The sequence below is a fragment of the Arachis ipaensis genome, chromosome B05, assembly GCF_000816755.2.
Source record: "Arachis ipaensis cultivar K30076 chromosome B05, Araip1.1, whole genome shotgun sequence".
In the NCBI taxonomy this organism is placed as follows: domain Eukaryota; kingdom Viridiplantae; phylum Streptophyta; class Magnoliopsida; order Fabales; family Fabaceae; genus Arachis; species Arachis ipaensis.
Genome location: NC_029789.2, coordinates 30,172,529 through 30,194,860, shown reverse-complemented (window position 1 = coordinate 30,194,860; position 22,332 = coordinate 30,172,529). Strand labels below are relative to the sequence as shown.

The following is a 22,332-nucleotide window of genomic DNA, read 5'->3' as shown; positions in this document are numbered from 1 at the left end:
AAAGAACCCTAAAAACCTAGAGAGAGGAGAGAGCCTCTCTCTCTAGAAAACTACATCTAAACCTAAAATTATGTAAATGAATGTTGAATGAATCACTCCCCCCTTCCAGCTCCACTCTGCAGCCTCTAATCAGTATTTTCGGGCCTGAAACTGGGTCCAAAGCAGCCCAGAAATCGCCCCCAGCATTTTCTGTAAATTGCAGCATGTGACGCTCGTCACGCGTACGTGTCAGTCACACGTACGCGTCACTAAACGAAATCCTGGTCACACGTACACGTCATCCACGCGTGCGTGTCTCTTGTCTCCTGCACCTGTCACGCATACGTGTCGTCCATGCGTGCGCATCACTGCCAGCTTCTCAAAACTTCAATTTCTTGTGTTCCTTCCACTTTTTCATGCTTCTTATCCATCCTCTAAGCCATTCCTGCCCTATAAAACTTGAAAACACTTAACACACATATCACGACATCGAATGGTAATAAGAGAGAATTAAAATTAACAAATTTAAGGCCAAAGAAGCATGTTTTCAATCAAAGCACAAAATTAGGAAGAAAAATGTAAAACATGCGAATTTAATGAATAAGTGTGAGAATAATGGATAAAATCCACTAAATTAAGCACAAGATAAACCCTAAAAATGGGATTTATCAGTAGCTCGGTGGCTACCTTCTTTCCTTGATGAACAAAAATAGAAGTGAACTTTTGCAAACGAGATCTTCCTCTCTGACAGAGGTGGATCCTTTCTTTTCTTGGTATGGAAAATGATGGTTATCAGTGGCTAAGAGAAGGGGGGTGATACAAGGATCTTTACCGATTCGGAATTCCACAAAATAATTCCGTTGTTAGTATAGTCCAAACCAATAGTCAATCCTCACATCAAATTAAAATATAGTTTTGTCACAAGTAACAAACCCCAAATAAGTATTAACCGAAGTATTTGAACTCCGGGTCGTCTCACAAGGAATTGCAATGAAGTGCTCAATTATTAGCTATGAGTATGCAAGGGGGTTTGATTTTATATTTTTGCAAGAAAATAAATGGCAAGAAAGTAAATGATAAGAACTTAATAAAATAAAGGAAAAGAACTCTTGGCTAGGCATAGGTAATTAAGATCACCATCCTTGTCCACAAACCAAATATTGATAATTATGAGGAACCAAGCTCATTAAGTCTACTTCCTAAAGCCTTAAGTACGTAATATCTACTCCTAGATTTGAAGTACGTCAAATGGCTTTGATCACATCAACCCATAAGTCCCAACCTATCTACTAATTAGATTAGTAGTGGGTTAGTGTCAATGGATATCAAATTGATAACCAAGGGTTCTCAAATCACCAAATTATTGAGACCCAATGACTCAAGGTCACCCAATTCCCTTAGCCTAGGCCAAGAGTGAAGGAAACTACTCAAGAACTAAAGGAAACATTATATCAAACACCTAGAGTGCAAGAAAAGTAAACATCATAAAATGTAAGAATTAACAAAATCTACAAACTACCAATTGCAAGGAAAGTGAATCAACAACTCAATCCTCAATAAAAAAGAACATCAAACATTAAATTTTATTCAAGGTAAACAAAATCCAACATGAGCATTCATAAACATGAAAGAGACATAAAAATAAAATTGACAAAATAACTAAGAAGAATCAAGTGTAGAAGCATGAAATTGTAAAGAAAACAAGATGATAACAATAATCAAAACCTAGATCTAAGATGGAATTAAGCTAACTTAACCTAATTCTAGAGAGAAGAGGGAGCTTCTCTCTTTAGAAACTAACCTACATGATGCCAAAACTACAAACAATTGCTCCCCCTTTGCCCAAGCATGAATTCTGCATGAAATAGCATCAGAAATGAGTTGGGTTGGGCCCAAAGTGCTTCAGAAATCGCCTCCAGCGATTTCATCTTTAGTGGGCCACGAGCAGCATCGGCGTGCATGCATACATGGCGCGTAACGCGAAGCAACATATGAAAAATTTTATATCATTTCGAAGCCCCAGATGTTAGCTTTCCAACACAACTAGAAATGCCTCATTTGGACCTCGGTAGCTCAAGTTATGATCGATTGAGTGCAAAGAGGTCAGGCTTGACAGCTTTACGGTTCCTTCATTTCTTCATGAGTTCTCCCACTTTGCATGCTTTTCTCCTTACTTCTTCCATCCAATACTTGCCTTATGAACTGAAATCACTCAACAAACATATCAAGGCATCGAATGGAATTAAAGTGAATTGAATTTAGCTATTTTAAGGCCTAAAAAGCATGTTTTCACATTTAAGCACAAATCAAGGGAGAATTGGAAAACTATGCTATTTCATTGAATAAATGTGAGAAAAGGTGATAAAATCCCCCGAATTAAGCACAAGATAAACCACAAAATTGGGGTTTATCAGGGGGGTTGAATCTTAGCCCCTTTTTGCTGAGTAAATCTTACTGCCCTTTTAAAACGCTTAAGGAGATATTTCTGCTTTTTGTCTCGTCACTAGTCAAGAGACATTTTCTTTTTGTCTCTAACCAATGATGAGATATTTTTTAATTTTGTCTCCTTCGAACAGAATCAGAATTTGAGTAGAGTAGAGAGAGTGAATCACACCCAGAAGTATCCTGGTTCAGCTGCTAAGTGCAGTGCAGCCTACATCCAGTCTCCATCACAACAATGATGAAATTTCACTATAATCAAACAGATTACAGAAAAAAATTCTCCCTAGGAACTACCCTTCCTATCTGGGACAAGTCCAGAATTTATCCTCAATCCTGAAATTGACTTGGTCACTTATCAATCTTTCAACTGCTAAGTGCTAACCCAACTTGCAAGAAAATTCCCACAGAATCATGAAACACAACACAGATGTACAAAGGACCTCTAGGACATCTATGGCTTTTTCTTTTAATTTTGTATACTCTGCCTTTTTCCGCTCTATGGCTTTTTCATACAAACCTCACTGTTTGCCTTTTTCCATGAGATTCAAGACAGACAAAACTAAACAGAAAAATACAACATGAAAAACATTGAAGGAGAAGAACTTTTGTTAGCTTGGGTAGCTATGAGAACTCTGTGATTTTTACTCTTTTCTCCTTGCTTCAAGCCTTGGCTGTTCACCCTTATTATAGAAGGGAAAGCCTCCAAGGTTGAAACGGTTGAACCGAGCTAAACTTCTTCTTCTTCAACCAAAATCGGTTCGGCCAGAGAGAGAAGAGAGAGAATCGAATGTAGAAACCAACATGCAATTACCTCATCTTCATCCCTTCTCACCAAGCTTCATCAATCCGGGCCTTCCATCTTGACTTGCATCCCAAGAAGGATTCCTGGCCCTTGATGAGTTCTTGATGCTTGACAGCTCCATCTGCTCTATCTTCTGCCTCTTCCTTCACGTAGCTACAGTAGCTACCTTCTGTGATGGTTGATCAAAAGTAGAGACGAGCCATGCCTTTGGGATCTTCTTCTTTGACCGAGTTAGATCTCCTTCCATTTTCGGGTATGGAGAGCTTGAGGCTTCCTCACCACTTCTTACCATAAGTGGCAAAGATCTCAGCCACACCCTACTGTGGATCTTCTTTTTCTTAACGCCATCATTACAATGGCTTCATGCTTGCTCCTAGCTTCTTCTTCTTTCTTCTGATAGCTTGTTTTTGCTTCCATCTTTCCTGTGAAGTGACAAATGAACAGAGAAAAAAGAGAAGAGAGAGAATGCAGAAAAGATTTCAAAAGAATTAAGAGAGGAAATAAAAATGAATTAAGTTTCCAAAACCCATGCCTAGTAATGTGTAATACATTAAAGGCCATCAAATCAATTTCCACTTTCTCTTTCCTGTTTCCAATGTCTGCATTAAATTCATTTAATCAAAATTTGAAATCCATCAAATGATGAAAGTGGGATCTGTTGAAAGCATACAACCTTTGCTTTCTCTCTTTATTAATTTCGGACCAAGCTAGTTGGTCTTGCACGAAGATTTTATTTTTGGGCTTGCTTACCAAAATTCTGGCCCAATCAACAAAATATTGGTTCAGCCATAACAATTAAAACATTTTTGTATCAAGGCTGAATATTAGATTCACATTGGGCTTGCTAATTTTTTTGGCCCAAACCACAATCTGCAAGTAACAAAATTATTAATTATTAAATGTGAATTGAAGTTCAAATTAATAATTTTGTAATTAATTATTTTAATAATATTTGATCATCATATTAATTTGGAGTTTTCCAAACTCATCAATCTCCCCCTTGATGACAAACATTTTTAAAAATTGAAATGAAAAAGAGTAGGATTAAAAGTACTCCCTTCGATGATTTTGGAATCCTCCCCCTTTCCAATTGTTACATAGCTCTCCCTAAATATATGCCATTTTACCAAGGGAAGCAAAACCTGTAACATTTAAAATCAAGCATATAGCCACAATGTATTCAACACATGGAATATTAAGTCATGTTGAACAGCTTGATTTATGAGCAGAACTAACATGATAATCACAACCTGTTTTGTTATCATATAAATGATTTTCTGCTCAATATAAAACAACAAAAATAAATCATGCTTGAGTACTTTTCAGAGTACATTTCAAAACTCAACATACTTCAAAAAATCCAAAACAGTTTTTGTTAAAAATCGATTCCTGCCAAGAAAAATTTGCTAATTAAAATAACAATTTTCCACAATAATTGGCAGAAACTTACATCAAAAAATTATTAATGCCTAATCAAAATATTACTTCCAAAAACAAAACATGGTAAATCAGGATGTTATGGCCAAATTAAAATTGTCACAACCAAATTCAGAGCATGGCACAACACAAATCAGAGCAATCATTGCTTATATAAAAAAACATGACAAATAAGATTGAAACATATGCACAGGAATGATCATGAATCAAATAGATTTCAGCCTCTGTTTTTTAATTTTTCTAACTTTCCTCCCCCTTTTGTCATCAATGGGGGAACCTGCAAAACAAGTGAAAATAACATACCAACAGCATAATATTTGTTTTTATCAAAACATAATAGTTCAGAGTATCCAAGTGCATACAGAATACCAAAATAACAAAACAGAAATAGGGTTCAAAAAGTGACAAATAGATCAATCATCAGAGAGGTTAAAATCTGAGCCAAGAGATTCATTATCCTCCTCTGTAGCCATTTCCTTTTCAAAACTCTTTAGTAGCAGGTTAACTCTTTCCTGGCACTTAATCCAAGCTTTCTCATTCTCATATGCTTGCTTGAGAGCTGTTTTATATGATTGCACCATTAGATTTGACATATTTGAGAACTCAGTGAGTACGTCCTTGATGGAATCCGCAACCTTTGTTGGCTCATGTGGACAACTCTCAAGATCACTTTCAGATGGTTCAGAGGGCATGGAGCATTTCCCTTTGGTGCTTTTTACGGATCCAGTGACTCCTCCTCCTTTGATGATGAAAACTTTGTTTTCTACATGCTCATTAGTTAAATCAACATGAAAGTGTTCAAATATGCATGTAAGAAAGATGCCATAAGGCATATTTGCCTTTTTGTCGCTGCAAATACAATCCCACATGTGTCGCACCATCAAATAGGCAAATGAAATAGGAGAGGAAGTAAGGATTGCAAAAAGAACTAAAGTATCACAAATAGTTACTCTTTGGAAGGAACCACTTTGAGGCATTTAGATGTGATTTATAATTCGGTGAAGGAGCGCTCTTACAGGTCCAAGAGCTTTGTGTGTCAAGACCGTCCCATCCAGGGCAGAGAAGTTTTCACAGGTTCGATTCAAAGCAATCTGATATGTGACCGCAACCTATGAATCCCACTTTCCAGTCATGTAGGCAGTTGCTCCCTCATCAGTGTACCCCAATGCAGCGCTGATGGTTTCTCTATTCAGAGTCATGTGAACCTTCTTAACATATGAGTGGATTGCTCCGTCAAGATACAAAATGTTTGCATAGAACTCGTGCACCAGAACTGGATACATAGGCTTCTGAATATGAAACAAAGGAGTCCACTTCAGGTTATCAAACAGTGTGGCAAAGTTGAGGCCTTTTGCAGTTAGTGCTTCCAAGTTTACTAGGTGAGAGTCACAAAGGTGACCTTTGGCCAGAACTTGTTTATGAAATTCATACGAAGCACAGGAGTTGAATCTGCTCGGATCAAAGTGTGAATTCCCCTTGTTAAACTTGTTTTTGAAGTCTAGAGATTCCAAATTTGGTGGTTCCCGTGTGTTGCGCAGAGTGTAGCCTGTTGTGCGTTGAGAGTTGCGACCTCCAGAGGAGTGAGGGGTTGAGTTCCTTGGTGGTGAATGGGGTAGAGAAGATTGAGACTCCTCTTCTTCTTCTACAACCGGTTCTGTATCCTTTCCAATATTCTTTTTGGATGAAGTTTTCTGAGCAATAACCTTTCTTCTCATGGTTTCGGTTTGCTTAGAAGAAGGTGAAGGAGATGAAGAAGATGTAGAGTGTATGTGAAGGTGAGTATGTGTTTGAGGAGTAAAAGAAAATGGAGGATTTTTGGGTAGAGGAGTTCGGCTACTTCTTTTAGGAGCCACTTTCTTTTTCATGATATGAAAATGAAGAATAGAGAGGGAAGATGAAAGAGTGGCCGACGAGATTGGAGAGGGGCGTGGATCCTCTCCAGTGGGAAAAAACTGGATAGCGTCCAGTATTTGATCTCACCATTAATTGTTCTCTCTCTCTTATTAATTTCTGGTCCCACTTATAGAATTAAAGGTGAGAGATCACACTTTATTCTCTCTAGTGGAAAAAAAATAGAGAGGATCCATTTCCAATTGGAGAGAGGTGGGAGGTTATGGGAGCATTAAATGCTGAGTGGAGAGAGAGGGTTAAGTGAGTAATGACCATTAAGTGGCGCGGTTATCAACAAGGAAGGAATTTTAAAATTTAAAATGAGAGGTTTGCTCCTAGAATCAAGGGAAAAGGTGGAAGAAGGGATTATGATTTGACAATAACTCCTTCCTACAAGATATGATGTGACAACTTCTCAAAAAGTATTATTTTTAAAACAAAAAGAAATTCAAAACAGCCAGAGTCATGGATAAGGTCAAAGAGGATTTGGTGGGGCTCAAGATCATTAACATCAGTTCAGTCTTCCCCTGTATCATGGCCTGTTCTTCACGTCCTTAAATTTGTCTCCTCCCTTCCTACGAGATAAAACCAAACAGAATTAGAAAATTCACAAATTATCAACAGAATTTAATTCTAACATTCCCAAAATGTTTCTTAGAGAACAGAATCTGTTTTCACACAAGGGTTTAGTAAAAATGTCTGCAAGTTGTTCTTCAGATTTTACAAATTGAATATCAATAGTTCCCTTTTGCACATGTTCTCTAATAAAATGATATCTCACTTCAATGTGCTTGGTTCTAGAGTGCAGAACAGGATTTTTTGAAATGTTTATTGCACTCATATTGTCACAAAATAAGGGCATGCTATTGATTTTCAATTTGTAATCCTCCAACAGAGTTTTCAACCAAATTAATTGTGAACAACACGCAGAGACAGATATATATTCAGCTTCAGTTGTGGATAGAGCAATTGTGGCTTGTTTCTTGCTTGACCACATGTTAAGTGAGCTTCCTAGGAAGCAACACATTCCAGAGGTGCTCCTTCTATCCACCCGATCTCCCGCATAATCTGCATCACAAAATCCTACTGCACAAAAGTCATTAGTTCTAGGATACCATAAGCCATAATCACAAGTTCCCTTAATGTATCTAATGATTCTTTTTACGGCTGAAAGATGGGATTCTTTTGGGTGAGATTGAAATCTTGAACATACACCCACACTTTGAACAATATCCGGTCTAGAGGATGTAAGATACATGAGTGAGCCAATTATTCCCCTATACCATGTTTCATCCACATCTTTACCGTTTTCATCTTTTTCAAGTTTAGTATTTGGATGCATTGGAGTTCCCATAGGTTTGGAATTTTCTAGGCCAAATTTCTTGATTAATTCTTTAGCATATTTTCCTTGGTGAATAAAAATGCCACTAGGAGTTTGGTTAATTTGGAGACCAAGAAAGAATGTTAATTCTCTCATTAAACTCATTTCAAACTCACTAGTCATGAGTTTTCCAAACTCTTCACATAATGATTCATTGGCCGATCCAAACACTATATCATCCACATAAAATTGAACAAGAAGAATATCATCATTTGATACTTTTATAAATAAAGTTGTATCGGTGGTTCCCCTTTGAAATTGATTTTTCAATAAGAAAGTACTAAGCCTTTCGTACCAAGCTCTTGGAGCTTGCCTTAGGCCATAAAGAGCCTTAGAAAGCTTAAAAACATGATTTGGAAATTCCTTTCTTTCAAAACCGGGGGGTTGAGCCACAAATACTTCTCTATTTATAAATCCATTAAGGAAAGCACATTTGACATCCATTTAGAACATTTTAAAGCCCTTGTGGGCAGCATAGGCAAGAAGCAACCTAATTGCTTCCATTCTTGCTACCGGGGCAAAAGACTCATCAAAATCTATACCCTCTTCTTGATCGTAACCTTGGGCCACTAATCTAGCCTTGTTACGAACAACACTTCCATCCTCACCTAATTTATTTTTGAATATCCACTTAGTACCCGTTATCTTTTTACCATTTGGATTAGGTACAAGCTAAGTGTCCAAACCTCATTCTTTTCAAATTGAGCTAGCTCCTCTTCCATGGCTTTGACCCAAGAGGGGTCTTCAAGAGCTTGCTTCACATTGTGAGGCTCCATTTGGGATAAGAAAGCAACATTGCTTGGTTCGGCTTGCTTCTTAGAGGAGGATCTTGTTGTTACTCCTTGGGAATGGTCACCTATGATAAAATCATGGGGATAACCCCTCATAGACTTCCATTCTCTTGGTTTTTGGAGTAAGGTTGAGCTTTGATGAGCTTTTACCGGTTGTTCTATTCTAGATTCTCTTACTGGCTCAGGAGACAAAACAGAAATGTCTCCTCCATCCTGATGAAACAAATTTGGGCAGACAGATTCTTCATTTGGGACAGCAGCTGGGTTTTCTTGACTTGATTGATGGTTCATGTTAGCTTCACTTCCTGTATCATCATCTAAAAGAGCACTGAGAATTGCATTAGTATCACAAAAAGAAACGTGTATGGATTCCTTTATGGTCCTATGATCTTTGAGGTAAATTCTATAAGCTTTGCTGGTGGTGGAGTATCCAACAAACATTCCCTCATAGGCTTTTGGATCAAATTTTGAGAGTGACGAGGGTTCATGGTTGTCAAGGTGTTTCTTGCAATGGCTTGTCAAGGTTGCTTTTTCTTCCATGGGTATTAATTCATTTAATTTGATGACATTAGAAAACAGCAACGAAAAATCAAAAAATCAATCAACAAAAATTATAAAATTAAAAAATAGCAACAAATAATCACCCTAAATAACAGCAAACACCCTAAAAATTTTTAACGCATAAATAATTTTTTTTAATATAGGAACAAATACACATCACAACAAAGACATATATATAGATACTTTTTTCTCTAAAAACATAAATTTAAAGGGGGCAAATGAATAGGTAGGTCTATGCCTATTCATACCTATACTAATTAGATATAACAATACAAAAATAACTAAAACCAGAAAACTAAAACGAACAAATGAAAAAGAAAAGGACCCTAAAAGGCTCAATCATAAATTCGAAATAAATAAAAAGAGAAAACTTTCACTGAGTAAGAATTGGGTACCATTTCTCCATAATTTATTTTACAACAGCTTAGGTATCGTTGTCTAACTTGCATTTTGTAGTACATTTTAATTTTTTAAATATTATTTCTTTATATATTTTGTTAATTAAATATTGATTTATAACCTTTTTTAGTAAATAGGTATCACCTTTTACATTGTTCATTTTTACATATACATACATGATATTAAATTATTATTTAAGAGTATTCGCACTAGAAAATAAAAAAAGAGAAAACAAAGAGACATGCTTGCTAAAGAAGTCACGTGTAAGGGGGAGTGAAGAGGTCACGGGACACAATCGATGTGACACCTTCTGATACGGCGCCGAGTGCCTATAAAGATACCATAAACAACAACCCTTGGTAGAACTAATTGGTTCGTTGTGTATTCACCTCCCTATACCAATTTCCCCTTTCATTCCCCTACCAGACATTCATCATTAGGACTTGTACAGTCTCAGGATGTCGTGTACCGCTGCGCGCAATGCAGGGGAGGAGGATATTATGTATCAACGCGCCTCGATTCCATATACACAGCAAATTTGGTGGAGCTCGTATCGTCGAGACCAGTAGGCAAAAAACTTCTTACAGCAATGCACGCAGAGCGAACACCTGGACATTCTATTTCGGGCCGATGTGGAAGAGCTCTTCATTCGATAGCGTCGTCATGCGGGGATGAAAATGCGGCACACTACTGTAGCCCACGGCCATGTGGCCACCCAATACGCATTTTCAATGATGCTGATGCTTTGTAACAACAACGACGATGCGAAGAAAAAGGGAATCGAAACATTTCGTGTACTTGAGGAATCCGATGCACTAACAATCTGCAAAGTGGGGTTCCGAGAAGTTATTAAACATTCGCGAACAACTCAACGTCGTGTGCCTATACGAAATGGAGAAAATCAAGTCTGTGTTTCGCATACATGTCCAAGCCGTGGCAACATGGGTGCTATTTACCACTATCAATGCCATGGAAGAGAGTGGCACGTAAACGATGGTGATGGAGGTGCTTCTCATGTTCTGCGCATACATTGTCGCGCCGACTATGAGTTGATACTGTTTGTCAACCTCTTCTACTAGGATTAGGTTCAGCTTTCCTTTTATTATGCAAGATAATTCTTATTTTTCTAATATATGTGTTCTGTAATTATATATATCGTCAGACAAGTTTTATGCCAGTTGCTTATTTCTCTCTTTTTTATATGTTGTTCAATAGTCGAATGAAATGAATTACTAAAATTTCAATATATTTAATATCAACCGAAGTGGCAAGCTATTCAAATTCATTGTATAATAATAAATCCCCACAAACTTTGACCACTGGGAGAATTTGAAAAAGTTGACCAAGGTCATACATAGAATATTTGATGTTTTTCTTCATCCGAACACTGATGAGTAAGCCATGCATGCAATGTTTGCTACTTTTTTTTTTCAGTCGAACACTCCTAAGTAAACACATATTATGTACAGTATTTCTGTTTGTATAAAATATGTTATATCTTTTTTAAACATACATAAAATGCGTATTTTGAGGTTGGCATAATTTTGGTTTGAAAAGACATTTTGTGCATCGCGGTTTAGGGTTGTTCATATATCGATAGTAAACATACTGTTGATATTTGTTGATACCAACATTTTCTTTTTCCGAAAAAATTGTAATTCGTGTGTTTCTCATTTCATATTCAATACTTATTTATAAAATAAATTTTCATTCCGAATGCTTAAATTATCCCTTTTCATCACTTCCTATTACCTTTCTAAGTTACCAATTCTATCTAAAATTACTATTACATCCTAAATTATTACACAATTCCAAGATAAAAAGGATATCAAAAGGTTAATTAAACACTCATTTGTCTATTCAACCATCACATCAGTAATATAAAAATTGTTGTCAAATCCCACTCCATAGGAACGCATCCCACATGAAGGCATAATTAGGCCTAGGTTCTAGGATATGTATTTATTGCTTGTACTATGCTATCCATCGTAGTCGATATACTTTGAATAGAGAGATTTTCAATCCTGGCATAAATGTTTATTTATAAATCTATTAATTTGTATATGTCCATTATATTAATTAGTTCAATAGTTAGTTTACGGCTGGTTACCAATATAAACTAAGTTATAAAAGATTTTTTCGATTGACAATGAACAACCATGCATTTTAATCATGTCAATTTACCAGATCAAACTGATATTTTTTCACAGACAAAAGTAAGTACACAATCAAAACATCGTCTACATGTTAAGGAAGGATAATCGTTCATAACAAAACAGCATACATTGCTAGCTATTGAATTGGCAGATAACATAAACATAAATTCCCAACAACATATTCAGGGGCAGATTACTAAGAGTGGTAAACAGCCACGTTCATGAAAATGTAAACATTTCAAAGAAGACCCTGACCTTGTAATCATCCAGGTAGTGCACACATGAGATAACGGACACATCCTGCACATCACCCATGGTCCCGCGGGTAGTGCAATTGGTGGACCGACAAGCCATGGGCTGTCCCGAATCTGAAGGTCCCTCATCCACCCACTGCTCCTAGAAAATATCCCTGAACACCTCCCTGCACCTTTCAACCTCCCCATAAGTACGGATAACTTCAAACATTTCAACATCCCTTTGTACTTCGTCTTTATGATCACACAGTAGCAGCATGGCACATAAGTAACCGGCTTCAACGCTGCCCTCCATTGAGGCCCGAGCAAGAAGGTCCATTCCAAGGTCACAGCAGAAAATCCAGAAATACTCTGTCAACCCCTGTCAGAGTATAGAATCCGAATTTTCTGCTTCCACGTTGCGATCAAGGAACCTCCTTTCAGGCTGGTCAAAGTAAAATAAAAAGGACATTAACGGTATATACCACATCATCGCATGCTTGTATACAGCATCAGAATTTGCTGCATCCAGATACACCTTGCAAGTCGCCTGCATGTTGAACAAATTCTAAATCGAATTCGATGCAACCATCGTGGCAATCCTCAACCATATGTCACGAGGAAAAAGATGCAGCGGACATTCGTACTCGACGAATACGTTCCCTTTTTTTCTGTTCCTCGTGGAAGTTCCAGCCATTTGCAAGAACTTAGTGGGGGATTATTAGAGAATATCAAGGGGAGAGATGACCGCCAAAGATGCGTTCAGTTTGTCCCTATTATATCTTTTTAAAATTTTTAATGGACACTCCTAGCATTTTCCTTTTAAATATACTGGCATTAGGGGGTACACGTTTTCCTAGACATTTTGTTCCTTTACCGATGCTTCTAGGTAAAACAGATATTAATAAAAGCACGGAATATTATATTATTATAATTTAAACTTATCACAATAGTATATATTATATTAATTAAAAACGTGTCATATCTATCCTATTTAGCTACTCCCATGAGCACATAATACTTTTGTTCTATCCTATTTAACTACTTTGGTTTAATAAATCAATAATTTAATGCTTTTGTTCGACTGTTCATCTACTGAATGGTTTAATCGACTTTAATGTTCTATTTTTCATACTTTAATTGTTTATTTTAATTACTCACAAAATAACTGTCATGTTTTGCTTTTTTATTGTTCACCGACGTAGTTTAAATTAATCTTTTATTTTTCCAAAAATAAAAGATAAAAAAATATTTACACATGTTAAAAGAGATTATTTTATATTTTGAAAACTTAAATGTTAGATTAAAAAAAATTAAAACATGCTAATTACAAAAAAAAATACAAAACAACTTTCCACTAGTAATGCACAGTAAATACATAAGAAATGTAAAAAATATCACCTATATATATATATATATATACACACACACGTATCACCTATATATATATATATGGACAAACCCCATCTCTCCTAACCCTTCTTCAGTTCTTCTCTGACGTCACTCCTTCTCTCAACTCTCTAACTCTTCTTCTCCCTCTCCTTCTCTCTGTCACACTTATCTCCTCTCGTGGATTCCACTTCTCACTCTCAACGTCACCTCAGAAGGTAGAATCGACGTCGCGCGCCTGACATCGACCCACCCCGAGGAGAACCGTCGTCGCCAGAAGCAGAATTGTTAATTGAAGCGTCGTCGTTGTTGGCCTCGCATCGCCGTCTTCTTCTGAGAGAATGTCGCAGAAATCTGTCATGGACCACAACATTAGTGCTGACGTCCTCACAGAACTATTGATCGCCGATCTGATCGACATCATCCGTAGAGATGAAAAATACACAGACTGTGACCTGGTTGAGACCGCATTAGTCAAAAGGGAGGAGAATTTGAAGGCTAAACTTCAAACAACCACAGAACAACTCAGAGTGGTGAAGGTGGGGCAGTTAACTGTCGACGTCAAGTTGAAAGCAAAGGAGATGCAAGTGGAGGAAGGGGAGAAGGCACTGCGACTGCTGGAAATGATGTTGCGCATGGTGCGGCACAAGAATGAAATGACAGTTTGCCAAATGGATGACAAAGCAAATGAATTGATGGCACAGATCGCCAAGCTTCGTCAACGGGAATAGCATGAGGTGGCAAAGTGGTGTGAACTGGCACACAAGGTCGATGCCTTGGAAGACAAGCATAAAGTCTTGCTCGGTGGGGCTAGTGTTCAAGCGAAGCAGACGTCACATAGCTGCAATGATCAGGAGCCCGCCGGGCAGAATCAAGATGGTGTCGGAGGTATTTGACTTGGTGCATATTTTGATATGTTTATGTTATGTTGTTTTCCGTCGAGGCCAATATGAACAATTTATTTGCTTAGTTTGTTTAGTCACCCTTTTGATTTTCAGGAATGCTACTTAAAACTCGGTCACGATAATTATATCTACTTTCATCGGTTCGTTCTTAAAGTCTGTTTATCTTGAATTGTTTTAAATTACTCATAACTCAGACCTCTATTTATAAATCAACCAATATAAAACATACGTCTAAAGTCATGTAAGCGGTTAACGCATATCGGCAACAATTTACGTGTGCGTTATCATAAACTTGTTTATTACACCACAACAAGAAAGAATAAACTTTTTGTTATTTTCATTTTGATTCGGAAGATTAATATTCTATGCGGAGTAGTCAGTATATATTCGTTTCACATTGTTTAATCCATATGCGGTTAACTATTAACATTGTGTCGTGTCCTACATTAGCATAAGCAACGCGTTTGATTGCAAGAATATTTACGGGTTCCTCCCAATAAAAATTATATATTTTTTAACATACCATCATTTTACACTAGATAATCAAACAAAGGAATGTCATCATATTATCTTTTTTAGCATATCCTAATATTATGTCCAATTACAAAAGAGAAACATCTTTTCATTTAAATTTCTTGGATCAACAAAGAATACAAAGGGGCTGGTTTAAACAAATTTCAAAGTACTTCTCTCTGAGGTTATAATAAACCAATTAGTGCAATTAAATAATAATAAATCTTTAAAAATCCTTTCCAAATGCTAAATTTTTAATGACAACTAAAGAATCTCTAAACCAATTATATTGTATGAATACAATTCCATATTCAATTGGTACATATATACATGTTCATTATTCAAATTTTTTATTCATTTTATACACTATCATCAATTTTAGTGCACACATCATAAAATCTTGCATTAATCAGCTAAGTTGGTTTTATAGAATATTTAATTATCATATCCGACAGTAATTTAATACTGCTGTTAAATTGTTCTAACTAATAATTATACATGCAATAACTATTTTGGTTTTTCTCTTCTTTGTTCAGGCATGTGAGGTTTTTTTTTGGACCATACTAAAGGATTGGTCTAGTTTTAATAACATTATTAATAACCCAACCCATGAGCACAACATTCATTTCAGAAAAAACATACATCTCCATTTAAAAAAAAAGATACTATGCAGGTCCATTGTTTTTTTCATATAGGTATTGGATGCAACCAAGTCCAACCCAACTTGTGCCAAAATGACCCGTCCGACCCGAAATATCTTCAGCCTCTCCTTCATCAGTCTCTCACCCACCATCTCCATGCTGCTTCGATCCTTTGTTGTTGAACGTCTCCGGAAAAGCCAAACATCTACCCAAAATAACACTCCTTGTCATCCATTGGGGATCGAGTCCCATTCCGGTGATGACACTAACATTGCGTCATCCTCCGAATGCATGAATTGCGGCAGATTCGCCATTCACAGAGTCGACAACTTTGCACTGTGATTCCGTGGGGGAAAACTTTCTGCAACTCGAATGATGGTCAGTGACGGAAACAGAAACATCAAAGCGTTTATTCTAGGCGACAGACAACGTCCAAGACGCATCTCCTTCCCAGTCCAACTTCATCGTCAGTTAGTTTAACATAAAACATAATACTTAACTACTTCATCGTCATTTAGTTTAACATAAAACATAATACTTAACTCTAATTAATTTTAGCTTACAAATTCATAAATTTTTGCTATATTAACCCAGATAGATTTTAGATCTAACAACAATAACCACCAAGAAATCAAATTTTTTAAAGTGACCCTTCTGACACAAAACCAGCAAAAGGTATTCACTAGCCAATCAAAAGAGACAAGTAACAGGGTAATCTCTACTGTTGGATAAAAAAAAAAAGATCCGATGGCCCTCGTCAACAGGCGCACCGGTCAACCAAAGATAAGTGTTATGCGCACTGGTCAGCTAAACACGCACGGCGCATGGAATCCGTGTCCATGAATCTAATGTCGGTCTAGTCATCCAAATTTTTGAAGGATAAAATTCTATTTATGAAAATACTATATGAATTAGTTTTGGAAGAAAAAAATTATTAGTCTCTTATCTAAGAGCACACCAAATGAGAAACTTTTTAAATATCCATTTATAGCTCATATATCATAAAAAAAAATTATATGAGCTTTTGCATCATAAAAGAGAATAGGGACTAAATTTATCCTATCCTATCAATTATCACCCCTAAATAGGTGTTAGTAGCTTCATCCCAAAATAAAATACTAGAAGAATAACTATTCGAACAATCAATTTGCACATAACATCTGTTGCTTTTCGAATTATATCATGATCATGAAAACGCACATCAATCAATTTGCACCTAGGATAATAATTCGAACAATTGACTTTTGTTTTGTTATCTAATATCTAACAATCAACAATCCACCATGCGGATAAGTTACCACAAAAAAAAAAAAAACAAGGAACAAAATGATTGAAATAAACTGTGATACTCCATAAACTCTAATTGAAATATCTACTGCAGCTACAAGAATGACAAACTCCAGATCCCACAAGAAAATTGCTTCTGAGTTAACTTCATATTCCAAACTTCCATTCACATGCAAAATCAATCAGGATCTGCTTTGTCGAGAAAAAGGAAGGCAAAGACTGTTCCAGCGCCTAAGTTGGGTCGAAAAGTGAGAGACTTGTTAGAGAAAGTCCATGGTTCCAAGTTCCAACCTCATAGAGGTTGCTAAGCATAGAGGGGCAGCTAGGACTGCCTTGGATCTGGTTTAAGAGGCCATATTATCCTGGGGTTCAGGTGCTTGTAATTGAGTCTCAACCAGTGCCTCTGGTTCGTATCCGAAATCAGGTTTAGAGGCCTCTTGTGATTTAGGTTTTGATTCTGAAACCAAACCTTGATTTAACCAGACCTTTAGCATGATCTTGTGATTGTAACTGCTCCTCACATTGGTTTGTGTTTGTGTCTAGCTTTATTTTCCGAGGCCTCCCTCTCCCCCTACCACTCCCCTTTCCTCTACCTCGACCTACACCATCACCTATGCCTCCGCTGATGCCTCTACCTCTACCTCTACCCCTACCACTAGAATTCTGCTGATCTTGATCATCCGTTTGCAATTGCTGCTCAGAATGATTTGCATCTTGATCTATTTTACGAGGCCTTCCCCGACCATGACCTCTACCTCTACCTCGACCTCGACCTAGACCTCTACCAGTACCTCTGCCTCTACCTCTGCCTCTGCCACGACTATACTCCCTTGGGTTGTTTGCATCAGTCTCTGACTTACGGGGCCTTCCTCTGGGACGCTTAGCTGGACGATGCTCAACATTCCCAGATACTGGATTCTCATATCCTTGATTTCCATGTAGCGGTTGATCATTATGAACATTCTCAGGAGCTAACATAGCTCTGTTTTTAAACATTGTTGGTTCCTTGTGCCTTCCTTGACCTGCAACTTGAATTTGAGGAGATGACTACGACTGCTTCTCGATAATATTTACCTTGGGCTTTTGTGCATCAAGAATAAGGTCACGTAACGGTAAAAAGCACTCCTGGATCATCTGCAACTGGCTTAGATTTCAGGTGCCCCCCTCTGCATTGGTTATTTGGAGAATGCTTCTCAGGATCACCAGATACTGAGTTCCCATCTTGCTTTTGTTCAGGAACATCCAAAGAAGACATTTGTTGTTTCAATTGTCCTTCTGACAGTACACATTCTGAACCCAGAAGATCAAGTGGCTTCTGGTAATCAATAACATTCAGCACAGTTGGGAGGGATGAACAAATTGTTTCTGGGTGCACTATGGAGTACTGTTGGCAACAAATTTTAAAAGCATATCATCATGTCCGACAACAAATTTTAAAAGCATATCATCATGCTCATAGTTACATGGAACAAAAAATAAGCATAAGATTATATTTCTCTGAATAATTTAAAGAACAAAGGATGATGGTCAGTAAGGCAAAAAAATTAGAATAAAACAAATTCTCTGAAAGTTTCTTTCTAATATTGATCAGGAAAGGACAAGGGTTGTCACCAAATGTCCCAGAGTAGGGTTAAATTAGCCTCTCGCGAATATGCAAGGTAAAGCTTCCTAATACAGATCTACATAGTGGATCCAGCCCTTCCAAGAACTCTGGGCAGAGTGGAAAATTTATAGGACTAAGCTTCCCTTTATTGAAAACAAAAATAACGGCACAAATATATACGAAAGAAAATGCCAATTGTTCCCCAATACTGTCCTGTATAGGAAAGCTTCAAATGTCATCAAATTAACTCCAAGTACACATTATTAAATAATTTCACTTTTCTATATTAAATGAAAGCATAGAAATCCCAATATTGTAGCAAGGAAAGATATGACACTTATTTTATAAAAACCTTTCCTAAAACTCTCTAATCAAGCAAATTCTTGGATACAACGAGTAAACGAGCTCCAACAAAAGGGCACTCACAACTAACAGCTCCACCACATGAATGATAACTATCAAGTACCAACAGCAGATGCAAAAAATGATAGAAACACCATAATACCTGATCCTGTAACTCCTGTGCTAGAGGCTCTGCTTCAACATATTGTTCTACAACTCCAGCCCCTTGTGATTTATTCTGCTCTCCAACCCTTTCAGCTGACTGGTCAAGTGCTTCTTCCCCCTTCTCTTCTGTCCATTTCACCACACTAATTGGCTCATCAGTCCTTAGCATCACCTAAATCATAAACCTGATGTTGTGCCTCATCTCTTCCCTCTTTAGGCTTATCACTCTTCTAAATCTATTCACAGATTTTTACTCTTTTCCGCTTTCGCTCTCCACCTCCATCCATGCTATGCTGACTTGTCTTCTTTCCTCTCTTCTTCCTCTTACTCTTACATTCCTGTCTCCCCTTCCGATCACCATCTATTCCATCACCATCAGCCTGTAGAACATATCTGCCACCCTCATTACACACAATCTCCTCATCCTGGCAAAGCTTCTCCAATTGAATACCCAAAATCTTCTTATGTGCCCATGGCAAATCCTCATACTCCTTTACAATGAAATTAGAAATTTCTTCTTCAGTGGACCCTTTATTCTCATTTAGCTCAGATATTGCCCTATGTATCATCTAAAAAAAGCACATAAGGGGGCGCAAAATTAAAATCGAAAGAAGAACCGCATACGCATTATGATCATTTCAATTCCAAAGAAAATAAGACACTCAATAAGCAAAATAAAAAAAGATTGAAAATTTGGAGAAAAGTATGGGAAAGGAGCTACCAATGCAAAAGGAGGGTGCGTGGGGGGTGTGGAAAGAAGGAAACATCTTCTTGAGACGCTGCTGAATGAGGGAGGAAACATGGCGTGTTTCGAGGGAGAGAGAGGGGTTGGATTTGGCGAGCTGAGACAAGAGAGAGTCTTTGAGGTTAGCATTGATGTGGTTTCTTCTAGAATGTTCGTCGTTGTTGGGAAGAGGTTGAGGAGGAGAATGAGGTTTCTCCTCTTCGTCCATGATTGGTGCACTACTGAACGACTAGAGGCGACGGCGAGGAGTGACTGAGTGGAGGGGTGGAGGCTGGTGTTGGCGTTGTGATGAGTGAGTGTAGCAGTGAACTCCTTAGAGAGGGAGACTGAGACCGAGAGTGATGAGGGTTCAGGATTGTCAAGGTATTTCTTGCAATGGCTTGTCAAGGTTGCTTTTTCTTCCCTGTGTATTAATTCATTTAATTTGATGAAATTAAAAAACAGCAACAAATAATCAAAAAATCTATCAACAAAAATTCAAAAATTAAAAAACAGCAACAAATAATCACCCTAAAAAACAGCAACAGCAGCGTAACAACACAAAATCAATGATTTCACATTCAGAAATCAAGAACAATCAGCAACAAAAATAAAAAAATAGCAGCAGCAGCATAACAACACAAAATGATTTCACATTCAGAAATCAAGAACAATCAGCAACAAAAATTAAAAAACAGCAGCAGCAGCATAACAACACAAAATCAATGATTTCACATTCACAAATCACCAAGGTCCTGAGAACTAGACCGGTCATCGAACCACTCTAACTACTGGTTTACTGGTCCAACCGGTTCAACCGTGGTCCAACCAAACAAACCATTTTAGAATAAAATAACAAGTAAACTATAAACAAACACTCTAAAACATAACTATAGTCTAATTTAAGATAAATCTTAAACGTCTTCTAAATTTAAAGCACTACATAATTTCAGCATAATTTCAAAAATTAACAATTAGTAGTAGCAATGAGCATAATTTCAACAAAGATTAATAAACTTCTTTCAAAGATTAACAATGAACACTTGGGCAGTAGCAATGAGCATAATTTCAGCATAATTTCAACAAAGATTAGTATAATTTTCTAAAGATTAACAATGAACACTTGCGCAGTAGCAATGAGCATAATTTCAGCATAATTTTAACAAAGATTAATAAACTTTCAAAGACTAACAATGAGGAGTAGCAATAAGCATAATTTCAGCTAAATTATTTTCAATTTTCAGCACAGCACAAAAAAAAGCAACAAAACAGAGTCCAACACAACACAATAGCAATGAGCAGAGCTAACCAAGTAATCATTCAACAATTCAATCTGAACAACAACACTAGTAGCAGCAGAATCCTAAATCGACGAACAAACAAAGATGGACAATAAACAACATGAACAATTAGATAAAAAATACATCTGAACAACAAGAACAGTTCAATAATTACTGTAAAACAAAATAATCTAAATTATTTCATGACAGAGAAACCTAAGAAAATCATTACTCATAACAAGAATGGCTCAATAATGTTCATTACTCAACATCGGTAATAAAAATCAGTCTACAAACAAACATGAAAAGTAGCAGTATGAAAAGTAGCAGCACAGCAAAAACAAACAACACTATAAAAAAAATAGCAACAATCAAGAACCATAAGAACAAACACAGTAGTAAACAAACATCAACAATCAGAAGTTCAGAACCCTCAAAAACAAACAGCAACAATCAGCAGCAACAATAAACACAACACTGAATAATTAAATAAAAAAATACAACATTTGAACAACAAGAACAGTAAACAAACACAGCAGTGAACAAACATCAACAATCAGAAGTTCAGAACCATCAAGAACAAACAGCAACAATCAACAACGACAATAAACACAACACTGAATAATTAAATAAAAAAAATACAACATTTGAACCACAAGAACAGTTCCACAATTACTGTAAAACAAAATAATCTAAATTACTCAAAACAGAGAAACCTAAGAAAATCATTACTCATAACAAGAACAGTTCAATAATGTTCATTGCTCATCATCAGTAATAAAACTCATTCTGCAATTAAATCATTGATCATGAACGAACAAACTAAAATAATGAACAAACTAAAGAAATTACTCATAAAAAAATAATGAACAAACAGAGATTCAGGAACTCAGAGCAGCAATTGAGGGAGAAGGAGCAAGAATGCCGACCACGAGAAGCAGACAGACGGAGGACGGGCGACCACCAAATTGGAGCTGCGACGAGACGCGAAAAAGCTTCCCAAAAGAGCAGAGTGTGGTTGGAGGCTACGGCAGACTGGACGGTGAAGGACAACCGAACGACGGTGGGATGGCGGTGGTGAGCTGAATGGCGGCGGCAATAAAGGCTGGCTAGTGGCTACGGCTTGTGTCACCTCTTCTTACGGTGGTAGCGAACTCCTTGCGGTGGTGGAGACTAGGGTTTCTCTTTGGTTGAGGTTGAGTGAGGGTAGTAGCTCTGCTAAGGGAAGGAGAGGAGAAGGGGCTTGGGGCAATTCTGATAGTGGTTTCTCTTACGGCGAGAAGATGCAGACGACGGCGAGAAGACGAAGATGACAGATGGGCCGAGCTCGCGGAAGAAGAGAGCAGGGGTTGGAGGCTTGGGGGAAGTGGCTACACGGACGGCGGCGGCGTGGCTCGAAGAGAGGCTACGAT

The 22,332-nt window shown here is 37.3% G+C and overlaps 1 protein-coding gene across 3 annotated transcripts; it reads right to left on the bottom strand.

The window, feature by feature from the left end:
* LOC107643453 lies at nt 16,742–22,326 on the bottom strand. Of its 3 annotated transcripts, XR_002362708.1 has the most exons (5): nt 21,850–22,326; nt 19,638–20,064; nt 18,915–19,485; nt 17,556–18,190; nt 16,742–17,447 (listed from the first exon to the last, which is right to left on the bottom strand). XR_002362708.1 is itself a non-coding variant. In XM_016347104.2 (4 exons), the coding sequence occupies exons 3-4, from the start codon at nt 19,083–19,085 to the stop codon at nt 17,909–17,911; spliced, it is 453 nt and encodes a 150-aa protein (XP_016202590.1). In that variant the 5' UTR covers nt 19,086–19,485; nt 19,638–20,064; nt 21,850–22,326; the 3' UTR covers nt 16,742–17,908. The 3 variants fall into 3 exon arrangements, 1 of the variants encoding a protein (XP_016202590.1); XR_001620860.2 differs by having other exon boundaries at nt 16,742–18,190; nt 21,773–22,326; XM_016347104.2 differs by having other exon boundaries at nt 16,742–18,190.